The sequence below is a fragment of the Anser cygnoides genome, chromosome 33, assembly GCF_040182565.1.
Source record: "Anser cygnoides isolate HZ-2024a breed goose chromosome 33, Taihu_goose_T2T_genome, whole genome shotgun sequence".
Lineage (NCBI taxonomy): Eukaryota > Metazoa > Chordata > Aves > Anseriformes > Anatidae > Anser > Anser cygnoides.
Genome location: NC_089905.1, coordinates 2,043,790 through 2,062,485, shown reverse-complemented (window position 1 = coordinate 2,062,485; position 18,696 = coordinate 2,043,790). Strand labels below are relative to the sequence as shown.

Here is an 18,696-nt window from a genome sequence, read left to right as displayed (position 1 = left end):
CGGCCGCGCCGCAGGAAGCGGAAGAGCCGGGAAGATGGCGGCGGCGGCGGCGGGGAGGGCTCGGGGCAGGCGGGGGATGGCGGCAGCTGCGGGGAGCCCTCGGCTCCCGGCCTGGTGTGGGCCGCTGCGGGGGCTGCTCCTCGCCGTGCTGGCGGCGGGTGAGACGGGCTGGGCCGGGCTGGGTCTCCCCCCCCCCCCCGGAGCTGGGGTCCCCCCTCTCCCAAAGGGCTCTGGGGTTCCCGCTCCGCCCCCCCCACCCGGGATCTGGGACCCCCCCCCCCCCCCCGTGTCTCCCCGTCCGGGATCTGGGGTCCCGTCCGTCCTCCCGTTCCCTCCCCCGGGATCTGGGGGTCGCCCCCTTGGTCGTGTCCCCTTCCTTCCCTGGGATCTGGGGTTCCCCCCCCCCCCAAGGATCTGGGGTTCCCCCCCCCCCCAAGGATCTGCAGTCTGCAGTTTCCCTCCCCCGGGATCTGGGGTCCTCCCCCCAGGAGATGGGGCCCTGGGAGCCCCCGGCCGTTCCCTCCAAGCTGGGCAGGGGTTCATCTCCCCCCCTACCCCCCCCTTTTAGCTGGGGGGAGCACCTGGAGGTGCAGGGAGCACCCCGGTTTGTCCCTCTCTGAGGCTGGGCCCTGCCTTCTTCCCCAGGCTCCTGCCAGGGGAACTCTGTGGAGAGGAAGATCTACATCCCCCTGAACAAGACGGCGCCGTGTGTTCGCCTCCTGAACGCCACCCACCAGATCGGCTGCCAGTGTGAGTACAGCCCCGGAGCCGCTCCCGGGGGGGAGCCGTGCCCTGAGGAATGGGGTACGGCGCTGCTGGCCTGCCTAGTTCAGCACCGTCCGTGTTCCTAGCGCTCCTTGCTGGCTTTTCCAGTCCCACTCCGCTAACGCTGACCTGCTTCGGCCAAATTGAGGGGTAGAGACCTTAGAAAGTCCGCGTTTCCTAGACCCCGCAAACCCGTGGCTGGGCAGAGAGTGACGTTTTCAGCACGCGCAGCTGGTCATGTGCAGGACAAAGCTAGTTCACCACGCAGGCTGGTCCTTGCCCAGCCAGCACCCTGGGTAGGAGGCAAAGCCGCGAGCCCTGCCGAATTCACAGGCTCCTAGAGAAACAGGCAGGGAGTGAAGAACCAACAAAGCGGCGTGCGGAGGGCCCGGAGGGTTCGGTTTAGCTGCTTGTGCAACGCTTGTTGCTTTCGTGCGGTTTTTGTGCCGCGAAGATGCAGGAGGTAGGGCCGCTTGGCTGCTGGGGATGAGGGGGAAGGTAAGGGGGCCCGATTCAAACGGCGCTCCTTGCTGAAGAAGAGCAGCTGTTTCCCTTGCGGAAAGGGCAAGCCCCGAGTCAGGGATTTGTTAATTTGCGCTTGAATTTCGCTTCCCTTAGCGAGCCGCTCCCTGCAGCGAAGGTTGTGGCAGCTGCCAGGGCAGGGCAGCACAGTGCGGCTGCGCTCAGTCCGCCCGATAACAGCGCGGGGTGCGGGCTCCCCGGCCCTTCTGCCCTCTGACGTGAGCCTGGCGGTAGTGCAGACACCAGCACACGATCCTGCTGTCCCGGCCCTGGGCAGTGAGTAACGACGACCGCTTTTTCGAGCTGTGGGGGTTGTTTTTTATCCGCAGAGGCTTAGGAAAGGGCTTCGTTTTTTTGGGATGGGGTGAAATGACAAGCAGGCGGGCCTGCTCGGCTGCTAGTCCCCTGCGCTGCCCTGATCTTTTGCCTCTGTCACCTCGTGCTCCTCTGAGCTGTCTCTGAGCGCTCCGTTTTGGAATTTGCAGCCTTCGATGATGGTCAGCACGAAGCTGCTTCTGTCACTGTGGTCCTCAACTCGGGTCCTGTCTTCTCTGCGCGATTTTCTGTCCCTGGGCCTCAGTTTCCTCCCGGGCCATGCCTAATTTCCTCCAGTCCCAGGAGACTTGTAATGCTTAGATAGCTGAAGTTCCTTCGGTGCTTTAGGGGACTTAAACAAAAGATGCTTTCAAGGCTTGGGTGCTTATTTCTGTTACTTTTTGAACTGTGCTTTTCACTTTTGTTTTTCTTCTTCTAAAAGCCGTTCCTTTGTCTGTCCTGTTCCAGCGAAATGGTGCCGCTTTACCACATTGCTTCCTCCCGTCCTCTTCTGAAAGCTCTCTTAGCCGTGCAGCCCCTCCTGGTTTGGGGTCGTTGGGGTGCGAAGGGATCACGGTGAGACACCAAGGGCGCTTTCTCTTTCCGCAGCCTCCATCAGCGGGGACACGGGAGTGATCCACGTGGTTGAGAAGGAGGAGGACCTCAACTGGGTTCTCGCTGACGGCCCGCACCCACCCTACATGATATTGCTGGACGGGAACCTTTTCAACAGGTCAGCGCTTCTTATCTTCCCCGGGTGTGCCCAGAAGACCGACGGGGGGCCCTGATTTGGGGACGAGCAATCTGATTTTTTCAAGTGAGAGGTGGCAAAATCAGCCCTGACTGCACTGCTCCAAAGCACAGTGAGGGTGGAATGCGCATGTTTTGGCTGTGTTTTACTGCCTGGAATTATTTCTTCGTAAATAGCTAGTTTGGTCGTCGTTAGAGCTCTGCACTGTGCGTTTTCTTACGCCACGTTCATTGCTCTAGCCGCGCCTGAAGTTCATTAAACGAGGCGGCTAACGTTTGCCGCGTCTCTGGGGCAGAGCAGGAAAGAAGTGGTTGAAATTTTCTGCTTGTTACCATTTTGCGTGCTTCAGGGAAGGCGAGCAGGAAGGAACGCGTTGATTATTCTGATCATAAGCATAACCACGTGCTTGCGTAGTATGTCAGCAACGGCATTTCTTGGATTGTAACCCTTCGTGAGCGAATTCACAGTTTCATTCCTTTCTCTGCTCCAGGAAGGTGCTGATGCAGCTGAAGGGAACCTCCCGAGTGTCAGGCCTTGCCGTGTCCATTGCCAAACCTAACCCTCCCCAGGGGTTCTCTCCTGGTTTGAAGTGCCCCAATGACGGGTTTGGTAAGGAAATGTGAAGTCTTTTCTTCTTGCTGGGAGGAGGAGGAGGAGAAGGAGGAGGAGGAGGAGGAGTTCCTTTCCGTTGTAAGGTCAAAGCAAGAACTGTAAAGGCCACGTGAAATTGTAGCTTTGCTTTTCTGTCAAAATTGTGCCCGAGATAACATGCTCGATAATTCCTTTCGAAGTAACTGGTCTGATCTGGAATCTCATCAGTTCTGAGCAAGGGCTGGGACTGATGTTTGGGGGAGGACTGTTGGATGAGCTGGATAAAACAGCGTTAAGTCACTGAAGCGTTAAGCCTGGCCAAGGTTTGCTGCAACATCTTTTTCTTTCAGGTCTGAAACTTGTACTTTTTCCCCGCCTGCTCATTAAAGCTTCCATTTCCGTAGATTGCGTGGGGCATGTGTTAACCTCTCTTTTTGGGCCAGTTACTTTTTTCATTCCGTTCTGCCTCCCTGAATTCCCCGGGAGGTTTCAGTTAGGTTTTCACTTCGCTGGTTTTTTCATGCAGCGAGTTTACTATCTTTCAGTTTGTAGGGAGAAACTACCTTCTGGGGTTTGCACAAAGCTTCCTTCTCGGCCGTGAAGGGTGCCGTGTAAACTCCTGAGATACGAGTGGTGTGCTGGCGTTTGTCGCCTCTCTGCCTTCGTGTCCTTTGTGCAGTATCTAGGCGTTAAACAATTGGCACGTTGTGGATGCCTTAGGGGTACTTCCAGCACATGATGAGCTCAGAAAATGCTGGTTTGTGCGTTCCCCCTTTTGAAGTGTAATGTTTCTCTGTGTGCCTCCTCCGCTCTCTCAGCATGTGATAAATGCTCGCTGAGTGCTCCTGCCAGCCGCCTGGCATGTGATGGCTTTGAGCACGCACGTTTCTTATTCTCCCTGCTCGGTACGGTGCTCGGTCTCTGCCACTCTGCCGCATGCAGTGACCAGCTCCATCTCTCTAAGCTTTGTCAGCTGGTTCCCTAGCCCATAATGGTGCTCATTTGGTATTTGCTGCTATTTTCCCAGCAGGCCCTACCTTTCCCACAGGCTGTTATTCTCTCACAGGCTCGGATTTGCCCATTTCTTTCTGTTTCCAGGTGTCTATTCCAAAGATTACGGCCCTCAATATGCACACTGCAATACGACTGTGTGGAATCCTGTGGGGAGTGGGCTTTCATATGAGGATTTTGACTTCCCTATTTTTCTACTTGAAGATGCCAACGAGACTCAAGTTATTAAGCAGGTACTTAACTTCTTCAACAACTGGGAGAGGGGGAACTGCCACCCAGCTCAGGAAGGAGGGCAGAGGTTGAGGTAACTCAGCTTAGATGTCAAAATCTACAGGAAAAACGTATGGTCCAATTTTATAGGCAGCACACCACGCTGTTAGAGAAACGCTAAGTTTTGTGATAATTTTTATTTCTGTCCAGTGTTATCAAGACCATAATGTCCCTCGTGATGGATCTGGCCCTGAGTACCCGCTATGTGCCATGCAGCTTTTTTCCCACATGCATGCTGTCACCAGCACGGTTACATGCATGAGACGCAACTCCATCCAAAACACGTTCAGCATTAATCCAGGTGAGCAGATTCGTCTCTCCTTGTCTTGATAAGTCTGGTGGTAAAAATCCTAGCAAAATACAGTTTTGCAAAAGAGAGAAAATTATGCAGTTTCCTCGAAGGCTTGCTTCCCGGCTGAGCCTTTTCAAAATAAACAATTCAAGTGGTAAGGAATTTGGGGGTGTGTTTGCCATCGGTTTGGAAAATACGTAGAGATGCTGGCTGAGAAAGACGCCTAATACATAGATCATCAAGAATGGCTCTGATATTACTACTACATTAGGCTGTGTGTACCTGAATGGAAATCCTGGTCCTGGTGAATGTTTTGTCAGTGACTTCCCTGGAGCCAAGACTTTCCCCCAGCTGGGAACAAGTTTGCTCTTGTGATAGGACCACTGGTGAGCTTCAGCTGACCAGAAAGATCACTTCTCACTTACCTCTGCTGTAATCTCAACTCAAGCAATGTTGTTTCTGCTTCCTAGAGACCGTATGTGATCCGCTTCTTGATTACAATGTGTGGAGCACCTTGCAACCTATCAATTCCTCTGGAAAAGTCGATCGCGAGCAGGAAGTGATCATTGTCGCTACACGAGTAGGTATCTCCTTAATACTGCTTTGCAGAGAGGGTGGCTGGAAGGACTCCGGGAAGATACGAGCTTTGAGTCTTATGAGAATATACTCCTCTTATATATTTTCATTTCTTCCCATGTTCCAGACCTTTTAGATTTGACTGGCTATTGTGGTTCTACTGGTAGGAGCCTTTTAGTTGGTGGGTTTGAGTATTGTTTCAATAAAAGGACATGTGGGTTTTGTTTCTGTCTGTATTACTGTGTGAGACTTTTTTCAGCATTTTTCTCAGGGATGGGAAATCTTTACGGAACCAGACAAGTAGAAATAATTAGTGTGTGTGACATGCTTTCCTAAAATACTTCACATGCTTGAAACATGTTGAAGAGGGAGAGAGGGCATGGTTCACTTGTCTGTATCGATGGGAGAGGATGAATCACATGGAGATTTTGGTGTGTGTCAAGCGGTGAGTCAATGTCAGAGCTGAGAAAGAAGTTCACTTCCCTGTCTAGCAGTCTGTTTTACAGTCATTTTCCACCCTCCAGAGATACGAGTTCAAAACTCCATTTTGTGACCCGCACGGAGGCACACGCTGCATGTTGGTGCTAACAGTGAAACTGCAGCACGCCTGATAGCGTTAGTTTTCAGGTCAGGGCTGAGGGGTGTTGGCAGTGCTCTGAGGCCTCAGGACTACAAAAATTACTCATCTGGTATTTGAAGTTCCATTAGGCAGGATGCTTTGGTTCTTCCCTTATCAGTAGGGTGAGTGGGATAAGAGAGGGGTGACAGATTTGCTTTCCCAGCGCAGTATTCGTCTGTCTGTTTGCAAAATTCTTACGCCTGCTGTTCATGCTTACAGATCGACAGCCATTCCTTCTTCTGGAACATTGCACCCGGGGCAGAGAGTGCCGTCTCCTCTTTTGTGACCCACTTGGCTGCTGCTGAAGCTCTTCATAAAGCGTCAGATGTTCATTCGCTACAAAGAAATGTAATGTTCACCTTCTTCCAAGGGGTAAGAGCAGCAGCATCACTCCACCATTTGGCTTGTTCCAAGACAGCAAATCAGCCCTTGGCTCCGTGCAAATGAACTTTTTCCTAGTCTTTGTGCAGTCGTTTATCTGCATCCCCACACCATAGTTCTCTCCGCTCCCCCAGTGAGAACAGGATCTTAATTGCACTGGGATAACAACAGCAGATGGGGCTTCCAGTGGGGCAGCCCATGTTCTGCCCCACCGTTCATTCTGGTCGAATAACTCAAACTTTGCTTTCCCTCCTGTCTCTTCCCAGTGTTCCTCTCTGTCTGTCTGTTCTCTGCCTCCCCGCCCCGTTCAGGATGAACTGCAATGGCTAGGCTTTAAATCCTGAAATGAAGCCCAGAAAAAGCTAGATTAAAAATATATGTGTTGACAGCAGCGAAATGTAGTTCATTTCTGAGAGCCCAGCACTGGAGCTGGCAGCTGTGGAAAAGCAGAACAAGCTTGTGGAGGAGGGACTGATGGCCAACAGCTGATGTTCCCCTGAAGGCATCTACATTGATGGCTTCTTTTGTGCAGCTTTGTGAAACTGGCTCCCACAGCCCCATGCTGTGGCCATGTGATTCCCTTCATTCACCCTCCCCAGCACATACATCCCTAGTCAGAATTTCCCTGGGGAGGCGAGCATACAGCACGATGGAACGGACACTCTCTGTCGTGCTCCCAGGATGTAAGAGGAGTGATAAGACTTGGCTGTAAATTAGCCAAGAGGAAAGTCTGGTGGCTGGCTGACTTCACTGTCCTTTTCTGTCACGGAAATTCTCTTCTTCAGGGCATCTATTCATGCCCAAGCAAAGCTCAGCCTCTTGCAGTTCTCTTGACAAACTCGTTTCTGTCATCTTGCCTTCAATCCCGCTTTTTCCGGAGAAACAGATACCCCTCCTTTTGGGAGAGCTTCATGTCTTTAACTCCTGGAATGGAGGATTGCCCTCTTCCCTGACCTCCTATTCTGCTCTCCCGAAAACAAAGAGGAAGGTGTGTGCCAGAGTGGAGGGTGGAGTAACGTCCCTCTGCTGTTACTCACTTGCAGTACCTTGCGACTTGTAGGTACTCACATAAGCTGACTTTGTGCCTTTCTTGCTTGTGGAATCCAATAGCTGTCCCCTGAGTTTTTGCTGTTTGCCTTCATTTTTGTCCTTTGCCATGTCCCTGCCTGCAATACCTTTGTCCCTGGGTCCAGGCACAATGTAACAGTTCCTTTGGTGTGTGCAAGGCCGTCAGACCTTCAGAAATACTTGGTGCAGTAGCTGGCCCTTGAATTCTAGTTTTTTTTTCCACCTCAGCTTCTCAAATAGTGCTGCTGGTTGTGCCAGGCAGCTATCCACGTGCGGTTCATGTGTTTTATTTTTTTCTGTTGCAGGAGACTTTTGATTATATTGGCAGTTCACGAATGGTGTATGATATGGAAAAAGACAAGTTTCCTCTCCGTTTGGACAACATTCATTCATTTGTGGAGTTGAATCAGGTGAGAGAGAAGTTAGGGGACCTTTTTATTCCTTATTTTTCTGTGATAATTTTAGCTGTAGTTTTCCTAGCCAGCCTTCTACTACTTCTGTTGTTTCTTTCCTCATCTGGACTTCCCTGCTCCAGAAGATTCAGTGCTGTCCTAGTATGTGTTTAAGATGGTGGTTTGGTTTTTATTTTTCCCTTGCAGGTGGCTCTAAGGAACGGCTCCGTTTTATGGATGCATACAGACCCCGTCTCCTGGATGAATGAATCTGTTCAAACACAGGTGATTGAAAGCAATCTGTAGTTGCTCACCTACCCAAAATGCTGTGGGATCTTTGGCATGCTACAAATGATCAGGATGTTAAACTTCCCAGACAAATTGCACATCCAAAAGAAGAGCGGAACAGTGCTGTTTTCTCTTCTCGTTTCCAGGTTAGAAACCTGCTCGATATTCTGAGTAATAGCAGCGTGGGAGCAAACGTAACTTTGCAGGAAGCTGGATATTCGCAGCCTCTTCCCCCATCTTCCTTCCAGCGCTTCCTTCGGGCCCGGCACATCCCCGGAGTGGTCCTAACTGACCACCAGGCTGCCTTCCAGAACAGGTACTCCTCCGAGGTGGACAGCACAGGCTGGCCCTTGGCCAAAGGCAGCAGAGCCAGCAGAGGGCAGCCCGAGCTCCTGCAACGCCTCTGCCAGGAGCGTGCTGCCGAACATACATGTAGAGCGGCAGTCCGGGGGGAGCGGAGGAGCAAACGTGTGCCATGTAATTGAACAAGCGCAACATAATTATTCTGACAACCGAAAGAAATCCAGTTTTGTACAGAAAATGTTCCCCACAGCTGGCTGGGAGCCAGAGGTGAGCAAATGGCAACTGAGCGTGCCTAAGCCTCATCTGTTCTTCCAGAAGCTAGCTGCCTTTTTTTTTTTTTTTAATATAGCTTTCTGTTTGTGATGGCAGAAAGCCCCAGGCATTGGAAAAGGGCACTTTGGTTCACCCTACATGACCCTAATACAGCATGTTCCGTGGGGAACCCCTGTTCCTCTTCAACTTTGGAAATGGGGATGTGGGGTAGAGGACAGACATCCCCTTCTCACTTTCTCTTTTTGCCTCCCCCTTCATCCAAACTCTTCAAATTGTCTCCTTGCCTTCATCTTCTACCGTTGCTTACTGTTACTGAGAATCTGTGGCATAATAAAGGGGAAGTAGCTTCCCTTTTTTCCCCTTTCAGCTCTGTCTGCGCTGCTTTGAAGGTGCAGGAAAAGCTGAGGTGAAGGCAAGCACGCCTCCTGGGTGCGTGACCATCTTCAGACTGGGGGGATCAGTCCCACATTGTCTGGGAATATCAGATGCGTAGCCCATGCAGTGGGCTTTCAGCCCAATTCCCAGTGCAGCTGTGTGCGCTACAGACACTTGGGTGTAAATCTCTCATAGAGTTCACTTGGAATTCTTCACTGCCTTCAAGATAAGGCATTAATAAAATCCACTAGCATGATGTGCGTTAAAAGCTCTCTTCCCAAGAGACCTTCTGCATGGGTTGTCCTTGCCTCAGTTTCTCTACCCATTTAATAGATTGGGCAGTTGCCCACTGGAAAGCTAATCACAGCTTGTAAATTGCTTGGAGATCCTCAGATGGGAGAAGCTGTGGAAGGGCCAAGTTAATTATAAAGCCTCATTAAATGGTTTAAGGAGCGTGTGGCAGGGCAGTGCTTTGGCAGGGCTATATCTCTGCTCCCAGGAGACTGCTCCCACTGTTTGCTTTAGGCACACTCTGAATTGAATTCCATGCCCTGTGGTTTCTTTCTGCCCCTCCCCAACCTCTGTTTGACTTCTTCTTTTCAGATACTACCAGAGCATGTACGACACTCCAGAGAACATCCGGATGCAATACCCTGAGGGGCTTAGCCCCGAGGAGACCTTGGAGTATGTCACAGACACAGCCAAGGTTCCTACCCCACATTTTCTTTAGCTGCTGTATCTGGGATGGGTGGGGATTTGGGCAGGGACAGATCACAAGTGGGATCATGGAGAGAGGGGGAAAGCCGTTTTCAAAGGAGGCAGAAAGAAATGAGAGTACTTCGTACAGTTATAACGGCAAAAGGCACTCAGATGTTAGCACGATGTAAGCGTTTCGATGGATGTGTAGGTTCTGGCTTGCTCTTCCTTGTTTTGCTGTGTCTGCCTATCTTGATTAACACCGAGCGCTCTTCCTTTGCAGTCCCTGGCAGAAGTTGCCACAGTGGTCGCCCGTGCTCTCTACCGGCTTGCAGGGGGAGCCAACAACACCTCTGCTATTCAGGCAGATCCAAAAACGGTACGAGCAGATGGAATTGTGTCCCTGGCATCTATGATGAGCCCTCACGTACTTCCCTTCTGTCTCTGTTTATGTGTGTTTACACAGCATGCTGTCCTGTCTGTCTCCATGAGGGCTTCGCCTCTCCCCCCTTCTCCCATTCCCCACCAAGGCTGAATGAAAAACTTTTCACCCTTCTCTAGTTCCTTGCCTCTCAATCTCAAGGCAGACGTTAAGCTCCATGAGCCTTCTGCAAACAGAGCTCCTTTATCCTTGTTCCACAAAGCAGAAGAGGAAACAGGTGAAATGGCAATCAGTGCCACAGGGATCAGTCAACAGATGTGGAATCAAACCCAGCTTTCACAGCTCAGCCCTGTATTATATAAAGTTGTGACTACTTTCCTGTGCTCTTGGTCCCTGGAGTAGAAAACATCCACCAGCCAAATAATCTTGAGAGGTGTAGCTATTAAGATGCTTTGCTCTCTCTTCTTTGTATAAACCAATTTCCATCTCTTCTCAGGTCACTCGAATGCTGTACGGGTTTCTGATTAAAATGAACAATTCCTGGTTTCAGTCCATCATTAAGCCTGACCTAAAAGGGATTCTTGGTAAGAGCAACACAGGGAAGAACGTGGGGATGGGTTTGACCCCATATGTTACCTGGCAGCTTTCTAAAGCTCCACAGCAACACTGTCTGCTTCTGGCAATCTCCCCGTCAATCCCATTTCTCTGACTGTTCCAGGTGATGTTCCCCAGCACTACGTCGCTGTTTCCAGCCCTGTGAACACCACCTATCTTGTGCACTATGTTCTGGCCAACCTCACGGGCACTGTTGTTAACCTCACCAAGGAAGAGTGTTTGAACCCTGATAAAACACCAAACGCTGAGAAAGAAGTAAGTGCCGTCAGAGTGGGGTGGGACAAGAACACAGCTGTTGTCTAGTTTGCCGGTTTTCTGCTTTTGAGGGAAGCTGGTTAGGAATGTTTGCTACTCCCCATAATCACACATGGGAGAATTCATTCAACTCCTTCAATAAGGAAGCATTTTAAAGCCCAAGGGCAGCGGAGGGTTGTGTGAAAGGATCCCCTTGCAGTGAGAACCCTCAGTAAAACCCTCTGTCTCCTTCCAAAGAGAGGCAAGATTCCAGAACAAGGGCACAGTCTGGTTATTTGCTCGTGCTCTGCTGGGTCTTACTGCCCTGTTTTCATTGCAGCTGTATGATTATGCCTGGGTGCAGGGTTCTCTGGACCCTAACTCAACAACGCGAGTCCCCTACTGCGTTCGGTCAACTGTTCGCCTAAGCAAAGCGCTCTCTCCTGCCTTTGAGCTGAGGCAATGGGGATCTACAGAGTATTCCACGTGGACAGAGAGTCGGTGGAAGGAGATCCGCGCCCGGATATTTCTGGTAGCCAGCAAGGAGCTAGAGGTGAGTTTGTGCTTGTGTGAAAAAGAAAGAGGAAAAAAATGTGACGAGGCCAAATCCAAAGGTCTTTGAATAACATCTGAAAGCTGGAGAAACAGTTCAGAGTTTGTTAGATCGTGTGCTGTTATCATAGGTGAGCTTCCCAGTCAAGAAGGCAGGCTCTGGGCCTTGTGAATGGGATAACCAAGAGTGTATCGCTGGTGATAACCCTGCCACCTCCTGCCATTTGGGGGGCAATAACCTAGTCGCTGAGGCTGAGACAGAACAGAATAATCAAGAATCCCATGAGCAGGCTGAGGTCTGTGAATAAAAGATTGAAGTGGCAGGAGTCTCAACCCTCTCCCCACGTACAGGAGGCCAGACCAGTGAATCGGGCTGTTGGGGTGGCTTGCCTGCTGTGCAGCCCGGGTCTGCCTTGCTGCTGTTTGAATCCCCTCTTGCCAGCACAGAAATAACCTTTGTAAAAGCCTTCACAAGTGAGAGCTGTTGCTGGTTCAGTGTCTCAGATTCGAAGCAGCCTTTAGCTGGGTGTGATGCAGCTGAAGTGCCAGCAAAATACGTGTTAAGTGTGCGGTCCCTTTGGGCCTGGCTGCCCTCTGGTTAGCTGTTAATGAAGTTGTGCGCCCTGCCACGACAGCTCCAGAGCCTTCTTGTCATCATTTCCAGCGGTAAGCCACCCAAAGGCCATGCAAGCCCAGGTAATTGTTGCATCTTTCTGATGGTTATTTGCACTATGAGTAACTGATTTGTGTGGCACTGGACCTTTTTAGCTCTGTCAGGCAAGCACAGTGTCCTGCCCGTGTCTCTTGCCCCGTGTCACAACCTGGTGGGTAGTGGTGCCCTTGAGATGCACGTTTTGAGCCCAGCCATCCCTGAAGTGCTGATGGAAAACATGTTGTGGGAGCTGTAGCAGCACAGGAGTGCCTGGCCAGTGGATGGAGGCAGTTCTGTGATAACCAGGGGAAATTGGGAACGATAGTCCTACGTGCAAGAAGGGTTGACAGCAAGGAACCCAGTGAGGCCCTAGACTGGTCAGGCACTTAAGCTTCGGGAAACACGATGAGCAGGAGGTAATCTCAGTTATGCAAAGGTTATCGACAGATGTTGATTCTGCTAGCAGCTGTGCTTGTTGAAGGCATTTACAGTTCCTTACGGGGGGATGTGACAGTTCATTCAGGAGTAGCCAAAGCGTCCCATTAAATGCTTGCTAAAATTCTTTGCAAGCTATGTGGACTACTCCAGTGACTTTGACACGTGATATATTCTCCTTTATCAGTCATATAGTTTTCTTGCCTTTTCTCTTAAACATCTGCGTGCACTGTTGATAACTGCAGAGAAAGCTGCACTGATCCTGCTTGGCAGTCACTGTTCCTTTTGTCTAAGACTGTACGGTCCTCAGGGTTTGTTTTTATTTTAATGTGCATAGTGCCTGAGGAGTGAGAGCTGGTCTCTGTGACAGAGACCCCACCGGGTACAAATTCTGTGAGATGCTGCAGGTCCGTCTTTGTTACGACAACGCTAAGTATTTCTCATCCCTCCCTAGATAATCACTTTGGTTGTGGGCATTGCCATTCTGGTCTTCTCCCTCCTCGCCACGCATTTTATCAACGCCAAAGCGGATGTACTTTTTAGCATCCCTCGGGACCCTGGGGCTGTGGCTTACTGAAGACGCTCTCAGGGGTTGAGAAGTCTTAGTCCTTGGATTGCAATTGTCAAAGAAGAAACTACACTGGAATGCCCCTCTCTCTGGATAGGGACACAAATGGTTCACTCCAGAGCTTCCACGCTCGGGTTCTGGGGACTGAGCCCCAACACGTAAGAGACTTTCCCAGAAAACTGTGCCGACCAAGCCCAAAAGAAATCATGACTGAGAAGCTCCCAAAGCCTTTTGTTTTTAATTTGTCCTTACATCTGTGCAGCTTGAGATGATTGGTCCTGAATGCCACCGAGACGACAACGTGATGGATACGTTCCCTAAAGGAGGGCAAGGGTGGAAAGGGTAAAGGTGTTTTCTCTGGGATGTATGGACCAGCAGATTTCCGTGGTGTCTGATAGCACGGGTTGCCTGTTCATGTCCAACAGTTGCTGTGAATCTGTATATATACTACAATGCAGGGAGGGCAAGGTGTGTTTAACAGATGATTAGATGTAAAATGTCCTTTTTTTAATGGTGCAATATTTTCTGGGTTTTGTATATATATAAATAGTTCCGTTTAATTAAAAAAAAAAATCTCCGCTTACAAATTAACCCATTGCCTGCATTGTCTTCAGTTGCTGCCAAAAGGACCAAAACTGCTGGGTGTTGCAATGTGTTTTGATCTTGGGAGGAACAGCGTTTGTCTGATTCAGTTTTTGACTCTCAAAATTCTTTCTACAACTGGATGAACGAAAGCCACGGTGCCCTCTGACAGGACAGGGAGTTAACTCACCAGTGCTCAGACCGTAAGCTCTCCAAGGCAGGGATGGCTGGACGCTCCATACAGTGCCTTGATCTTGATTGATCTCTAGGTGCTGGTATAATAAATATCTTTTCTAAATTGCATGCTCACGCACTTTGTTCCCTTTGATGGTATTGCTTAGCACGCAGCAAGACCAGACTCTGAGGGCCAGCAGTCACGACTGACCGGGCTCTCAGATATTCCCAGTTGTTCACCTGTTCTTCGGCAGTCTCGATTCAGAGGTGCGATAGTGCTGTTGTCCAAAGCGAGGAGCTCAAAAACAGGTAGAGAGGATTAATCACAGAAATCAGAGCTGACTAGCACTTAAGCAGGCATCGTTTTCTCTTCCCTAGAGGACCATGCAGCCTTATTGTGTTTAAGTCTTTTCTCAACTAGACATAAACTGTGGAGTTTTAAAGTAATTCAGACCTTGTACTTTCGGTGCTTCCCTGAGGGGAGACTTTTTCCACTTGCTAATACATCTTAGTATCAGGAAACTGTTCCTGATACTTGGTGGAATGTTTCTGTGCCTGATTTATTTTCATTTCTTCTAGCCATTCCGAAGAAACTCATATCTCAGTTTAAACTGAGATATCTTTTCTTTATAGTAAGGATTTTCATGGCCTCTAACTCCTAATCTTTAGGCAGAAAATATCAGTTCCCTCAGGTTATCCAAGTAGACTATTTCTGTGCTAGAAAGTGCTTTAGTTGAGAAAGAGGACCACAAAACAGCAAGTGATCTGACAATTTTTCGAAATATATTTTTCCCTTCATAAGGTAAGTTTATTATATTTTTTTTATGTATCAAAATGCAAATGCAGAGTTCTGGGTGCAGCAGTGCCATGTTAAGAGGTGGTGGGATGAGAGATGGCTAATCAGCAAAGTGGGTCTATATACACAAGGTTCTTGATAATTTTAAAATTATAAATGCTTCTTTAATGCTTCCCTCTCTCTCTCTCCTTTCAAATCTAGGTTCTTTGGGGCTTTTTTTTTTCCTGAAGGCTTCTGGCTGGAATTTTTTTTTCCCCCTCTCCTTGCTCATTTTCCCCGTACAAACAGAAATAAACCCTTTTACCACTCCCAGCCCCATTTTCCACTCCCAGCTTTTTGTTCGGAGCCGCTCTCTGGCGAGGCGAACAAACAGCTGCCTCCGTTGTCTGTGCCTACGCCGCTCCTCGGATGGCCAACAGGTCTCCCCTGTGGACAGTGCAATGAGCAACCCTCCTATCAGTGGCTGACAAGAGGAAGGGAGAAGCAAGGGGGCTAGGCTGGCAGGCGCTGCAGCAGACGCACATTTTCCCTACCGCTGCCAATGCTGGAGAACACCAAAAGTCTTCGCTTGACTCTCAGCCCAAAATTTACCCCGAGCTGGGGATTTGCGTGTCCTTCAAACTCCTGGTGCCAGCAGTGTCGCTGAGCGGAGGGGTAGGAGGAGAGGCAGTAGCCATCGGTGTTTCCAGCCCTCCTCATTGTGTTTTGCCATGGTCAGTAAATTCATTTTGCTCAGCTGGCTTTTGATGATCAGGCTTGCGCTGCTCGGATCTGAGCCTTCCCTCCTCTGGGGAATTGGGCCTGAGTGTAGGATGAAAGGGGGTGGGGAAGAAATAGGATTGCTGGATTCATCTGGGGAGTAAATGAGCTACAAGAGTGAGTCGCTCTCCCCGTGTTTCTCTTCCCTGTCCTTCCCCTCGCGGTGCCCGTTCTCACTGGTGACACAAACTCAGCTCCTGGCCTCTTTGACAGGGGCGAGGGGATGCTCTTGAGACCTCGAGGTGAACAGTACTTGAAATACAAAGATGTTTTGTTGAAGTAGAGCTAATGTTGGTGAAAGGAGCTGCTTTGTGTGTCGCGGAGAATGAAATCGCATTTTATACAGAAACAGCACCATGCAAAAAGGTCTTACGTTCACCTGCATCCCTCTCCAGATCATAAATGGGGCAAGCCGGGAGGAATTGGGATCTCTGACCTGTTCAGTCATTTATTCTCACTCCTGATCTTCAAACAAAGAGCCGACAGTGGATTTGGGAGTGCTCGTTCCCCTCCGCTGGGACCGGGAAGGCCTTTGCTGCTTTTGTGTATGGCTGCTAAACCGCTGCCCCTTAGGGAATTGCTGTCTGCTGGTTTAAGCCCGGAGACAGTGTCTTAGCCCTGAAAAGCCTCACTCTAAAGCCATCCTTTCCATGCCTTCAGTCTGAGCAAAGTTATCCGCAGTAGGTGCATTTTCCCACTTTAAAAATGAAACAGCCCTGACCCCCTGTTTATCTTCCTTTATAACGTACGGTAGCAGCCTTTGGGGCTGGGTTGCACATCTCTGGTTCCTCCTGCCCGCCCTGATGTAACAGCAGCTGTCCTCAGCTGCACGAACCTTAAAGTTGATAACTCCCCCGATACGCTTGTCTCCATCACTCCTGAGATTATGTGCATTAATTAGAGCATCCCTAATGCTAATAAGCAACGGGGAATAAGTGTTTTCTCAGGACGCGGAAAGTAGTTTGAGCGTTGCCTTAAATGTCGGTTTTTCTTTGCAACAGCGACAAAATTACTGAGTTTGGAGGTGCAACCGCGTGTGTTTTGATGGGTGCTGGCTGAATCGGGTGGAGTCGAGGTGGCAGCCTTTTCCAGGCAGCGATGGCAGAAGAGCCATCCTTTCCTTCTCCCTCTTTCGTGCTGGCTGCTGTGCTTCAGACGGCTGCGCAGGGCGACGGCGCAAAGCTGGCGGTGTGGCCTTCTTTGAGTTGGGCTGATGCAAGCAAGATAATGCCCCTTGTTCAAAGCCTGCTTTCTGTGATAATTAGATAAGTTTGCATGGGAAATTATGCAAAGCATATGGGAAGCAAACAACTTGTCTGGTCATCTTTTGAAGCGAAGGCTTTGAGCTGCCTCTTGGTCTAGGGAAGGGAGCAAACACCGCGTGTCTGCTGTAGCTGGTCCAGGAGGACATAGTCCAGTGGGGAAATGATTCACAGGAACACTCCAGAAATAGCTGTTTTCTAGCCTTGACAGACTTCTTCTAGCAAATGACTTACGATACGCTCCCAGCTGAGTAGCAGAGCCAGCAGAGGGGACAAAAGCTCACTCCGGTGCAGCTGCTGCATACCAATCAAGTTCAGGTACTGGGGAAAATGCTTTCTTCTGCCTCTCAGACTGGCTTGTTGCTCCAAAGCACGAGGACTTGACTTTCTTCCAGTACTGCATTTTGAGGTTGTTTTACATCATTCCTGGTCTAACCTGTTCTTCCTGCTGCTTATAGATGCTGGGTAGCTTTGAGTTCCGTCCAAGCACTTGGCATCCTTGGCATTTTTTAGGCACTGAGTTCAGCAGGTCACTTATTCTGCTGGTTTAGTGGGATTGGGGAGTCTGCAAGCTCACTCCTTTGCTCAACGCTTGACCAAAGGAACAGGAGAAGGAGAAAGCAGCTGAGCAGCCCAAGAGCAAATTCACCCTCAAGGGATGGAGCCTGGGAGAAGCAAGTTCTGCGGCCTTCTGCCAGGGGCAAAAGAAGTGATGCAACTTCTAGCAAGTGTTGCCGAACTGCTCTTCAAAATAAACAGGCTGACGCCGGTGAGGGCTGGGGCAGCTGCTCCCAGGGGCAATCTCCTGTCTGCACCTTGCGCTCCTCTGTTGAAGGTGAAGGCTGCAGCTCTGCGCCTCTTCCCATCTCCTCCCCGCGTCCAGCCCTGGTGAGCCTGGTGGTGGCGGAGCAGCCCTGGAGAAGACGGAGGATGCTGGAACCAGCTTTCTTGTTGTGCTTGGAGAGGAGCGATTTGCTGCCTGTCGTTCTGCTACAAAGTGCTGAGCCTGGAACAGAAACGCAGGCAGCTCTGCCTCGCTTTTCTCCTGCCAGTCCTCGACTGTCCTCCAAAATCTACTTTGTCCCTTTGCCTTGCCCAGCTCAGAAGTCCTGTCCTTACTGATATCCCCCCCCAGACTCTCCATGCAACTCCAGCGCTGCCTCTGGTACTGAGATTGGTCGATAATCCAGGCAGCAATCTGAAGAAACTCTCCCCACACCACCTCCAGCTACATCAAAGCCTAGACTAGGTTTTTTTGGGCAGCCCCTCGCTCCTCTTGCTGAGGAGGGCAGCTGGCACATGCTGTCTCTGCCGCAGAGCCCCCAGGCATCTTGCTGAGACACTCCCCCGCCACGCACACACACAATCTGCAAGCATCAATTTCCTCTCCTCTCTCCCCACGCAACTCTACCAGGGATTTCTGCACAAAAAGAAGATGCCACTGACTCTCTTGACCTCTGAACTCAGCTGCCTCCCAGGAGGCAGAGGGCTGGGGCTGAGCCCAGAGAGGAGGGTTTGCAGCTGCCCTCGTGCCCGGAGGGGGGAGACATATGGGGGTGACAGTCAATGAGACAAGGAGAAAGGAGAGGAAATGTGTGTTTTCTTAGCGCCCGGCCTCCCAGCTCCTGGGAACTTTATGGCTCTGGAATATTAAGAGGCAGGAAAGTTAATTAATACCCAGAACAAAGCCAGGGCTGTTTGGCTTCTGGGAGAAGGAAGTAGTGGAGACAGGAAGATAAAAATCGGTGTCTTCCCAAATAATTTTTCTGTTTTATCAGCAGCTAAAATAGAGATGAAGCTGATCTGAGGATGAAGGGTTTGGTTTTTGGGGACCAAAGAAAGGCTTTCTGACAGAGGGCAGGAAAGTTTGCTCTGGTGGGAGATGAGTGAGCTGTAGGAACAGCTACCGGTGCCTTATTCAAGCTGGGGACTGAACCTGGGACTTTGCAGAGAACCGTTCATGGTATCATACTCTCCATCGCTTCTTCAGGAAGTCACCATTTCTCTTATGTGAGCTGAAACTTCTGCTCTCCACATTGCGTCCTTCCTCTCCAGGCTGCCCAGCTTCTGCCGCCTCTCCTCTTCCCAGTGCTGGAGCCCAGCATCTGCGCTTTGGGCACCAGCGGCTGCTGCTGGCCAGCGTCGAGCTCCCCGCAGATGGCCCTGCTGGGGATGTCATTCCCCCCCTTTGCTTGCC

At 50.4% G+C, this 18,696-nt stretch overlaps 1 protein-coding gene across 1 annotated transcript; it reads left to right on the top strand.

The window, feature by feature from the left end:
* The first annotated feature begins 2 nt into the window (after positions 1–2).
* Positions 3–13,517, top strand: NCSTN (nicastrin). The gene is made up of 17 exons (XM_066986369.1): positions 3–158; positions 646–750; positions 2,212–2,335; positions 2,844–2,962; positions 4,043–4,188; positions 4,376–4,526; positions 4,988–5,097; positions 5,932–6,084; positions 7,467–7,571; positions 7,761–7,838; positions 7,988–8,157; positions 9,396–9,498; positions 9,772–9,867; positions 10,367–10,454; positions 10,589–10,740; positions 11,060–11,272; positions 12,813–13,517. Exons 1-17 carry the CDS (start codon positions 35–37, stop codon positions 12,933–12,935), a joined length of 2,160 nt encoding a protein of 719 aa, XP_066842470.1. The 5' UTR covers positions 3–34; the 3' UTR covers positions 12,936–13,517.
* Positions 13,518–18,696: the final 5,179 nt, after the last annotated feature.

Excerpts from the sequence above, each read along its gene's own strand:
- NCSTN (XM_066986369.1), top strand. The coding sequence starts at position 35 with ATGGCGGCGGCGGCGGCGGGGAGGGCTCGGGGCAGGCGGGGGATGGCG. Across the intron at positions 8,158-9,395 it reads CAGGCTGCCTTCCAGAACAG|ATACTACCAGAGCATGTACG; the intron begins GTACTCCTCCGA and ends TCTTCTTTTCAG. Across the intron at positions 11,273-12,812 it reads TAGCCAGCAAGGAGCTAGAG|ATAATCACTTTGGTTGTGGG; the intron begins GTGAGTTTGTGC and ends ATCCCTCCCTAG.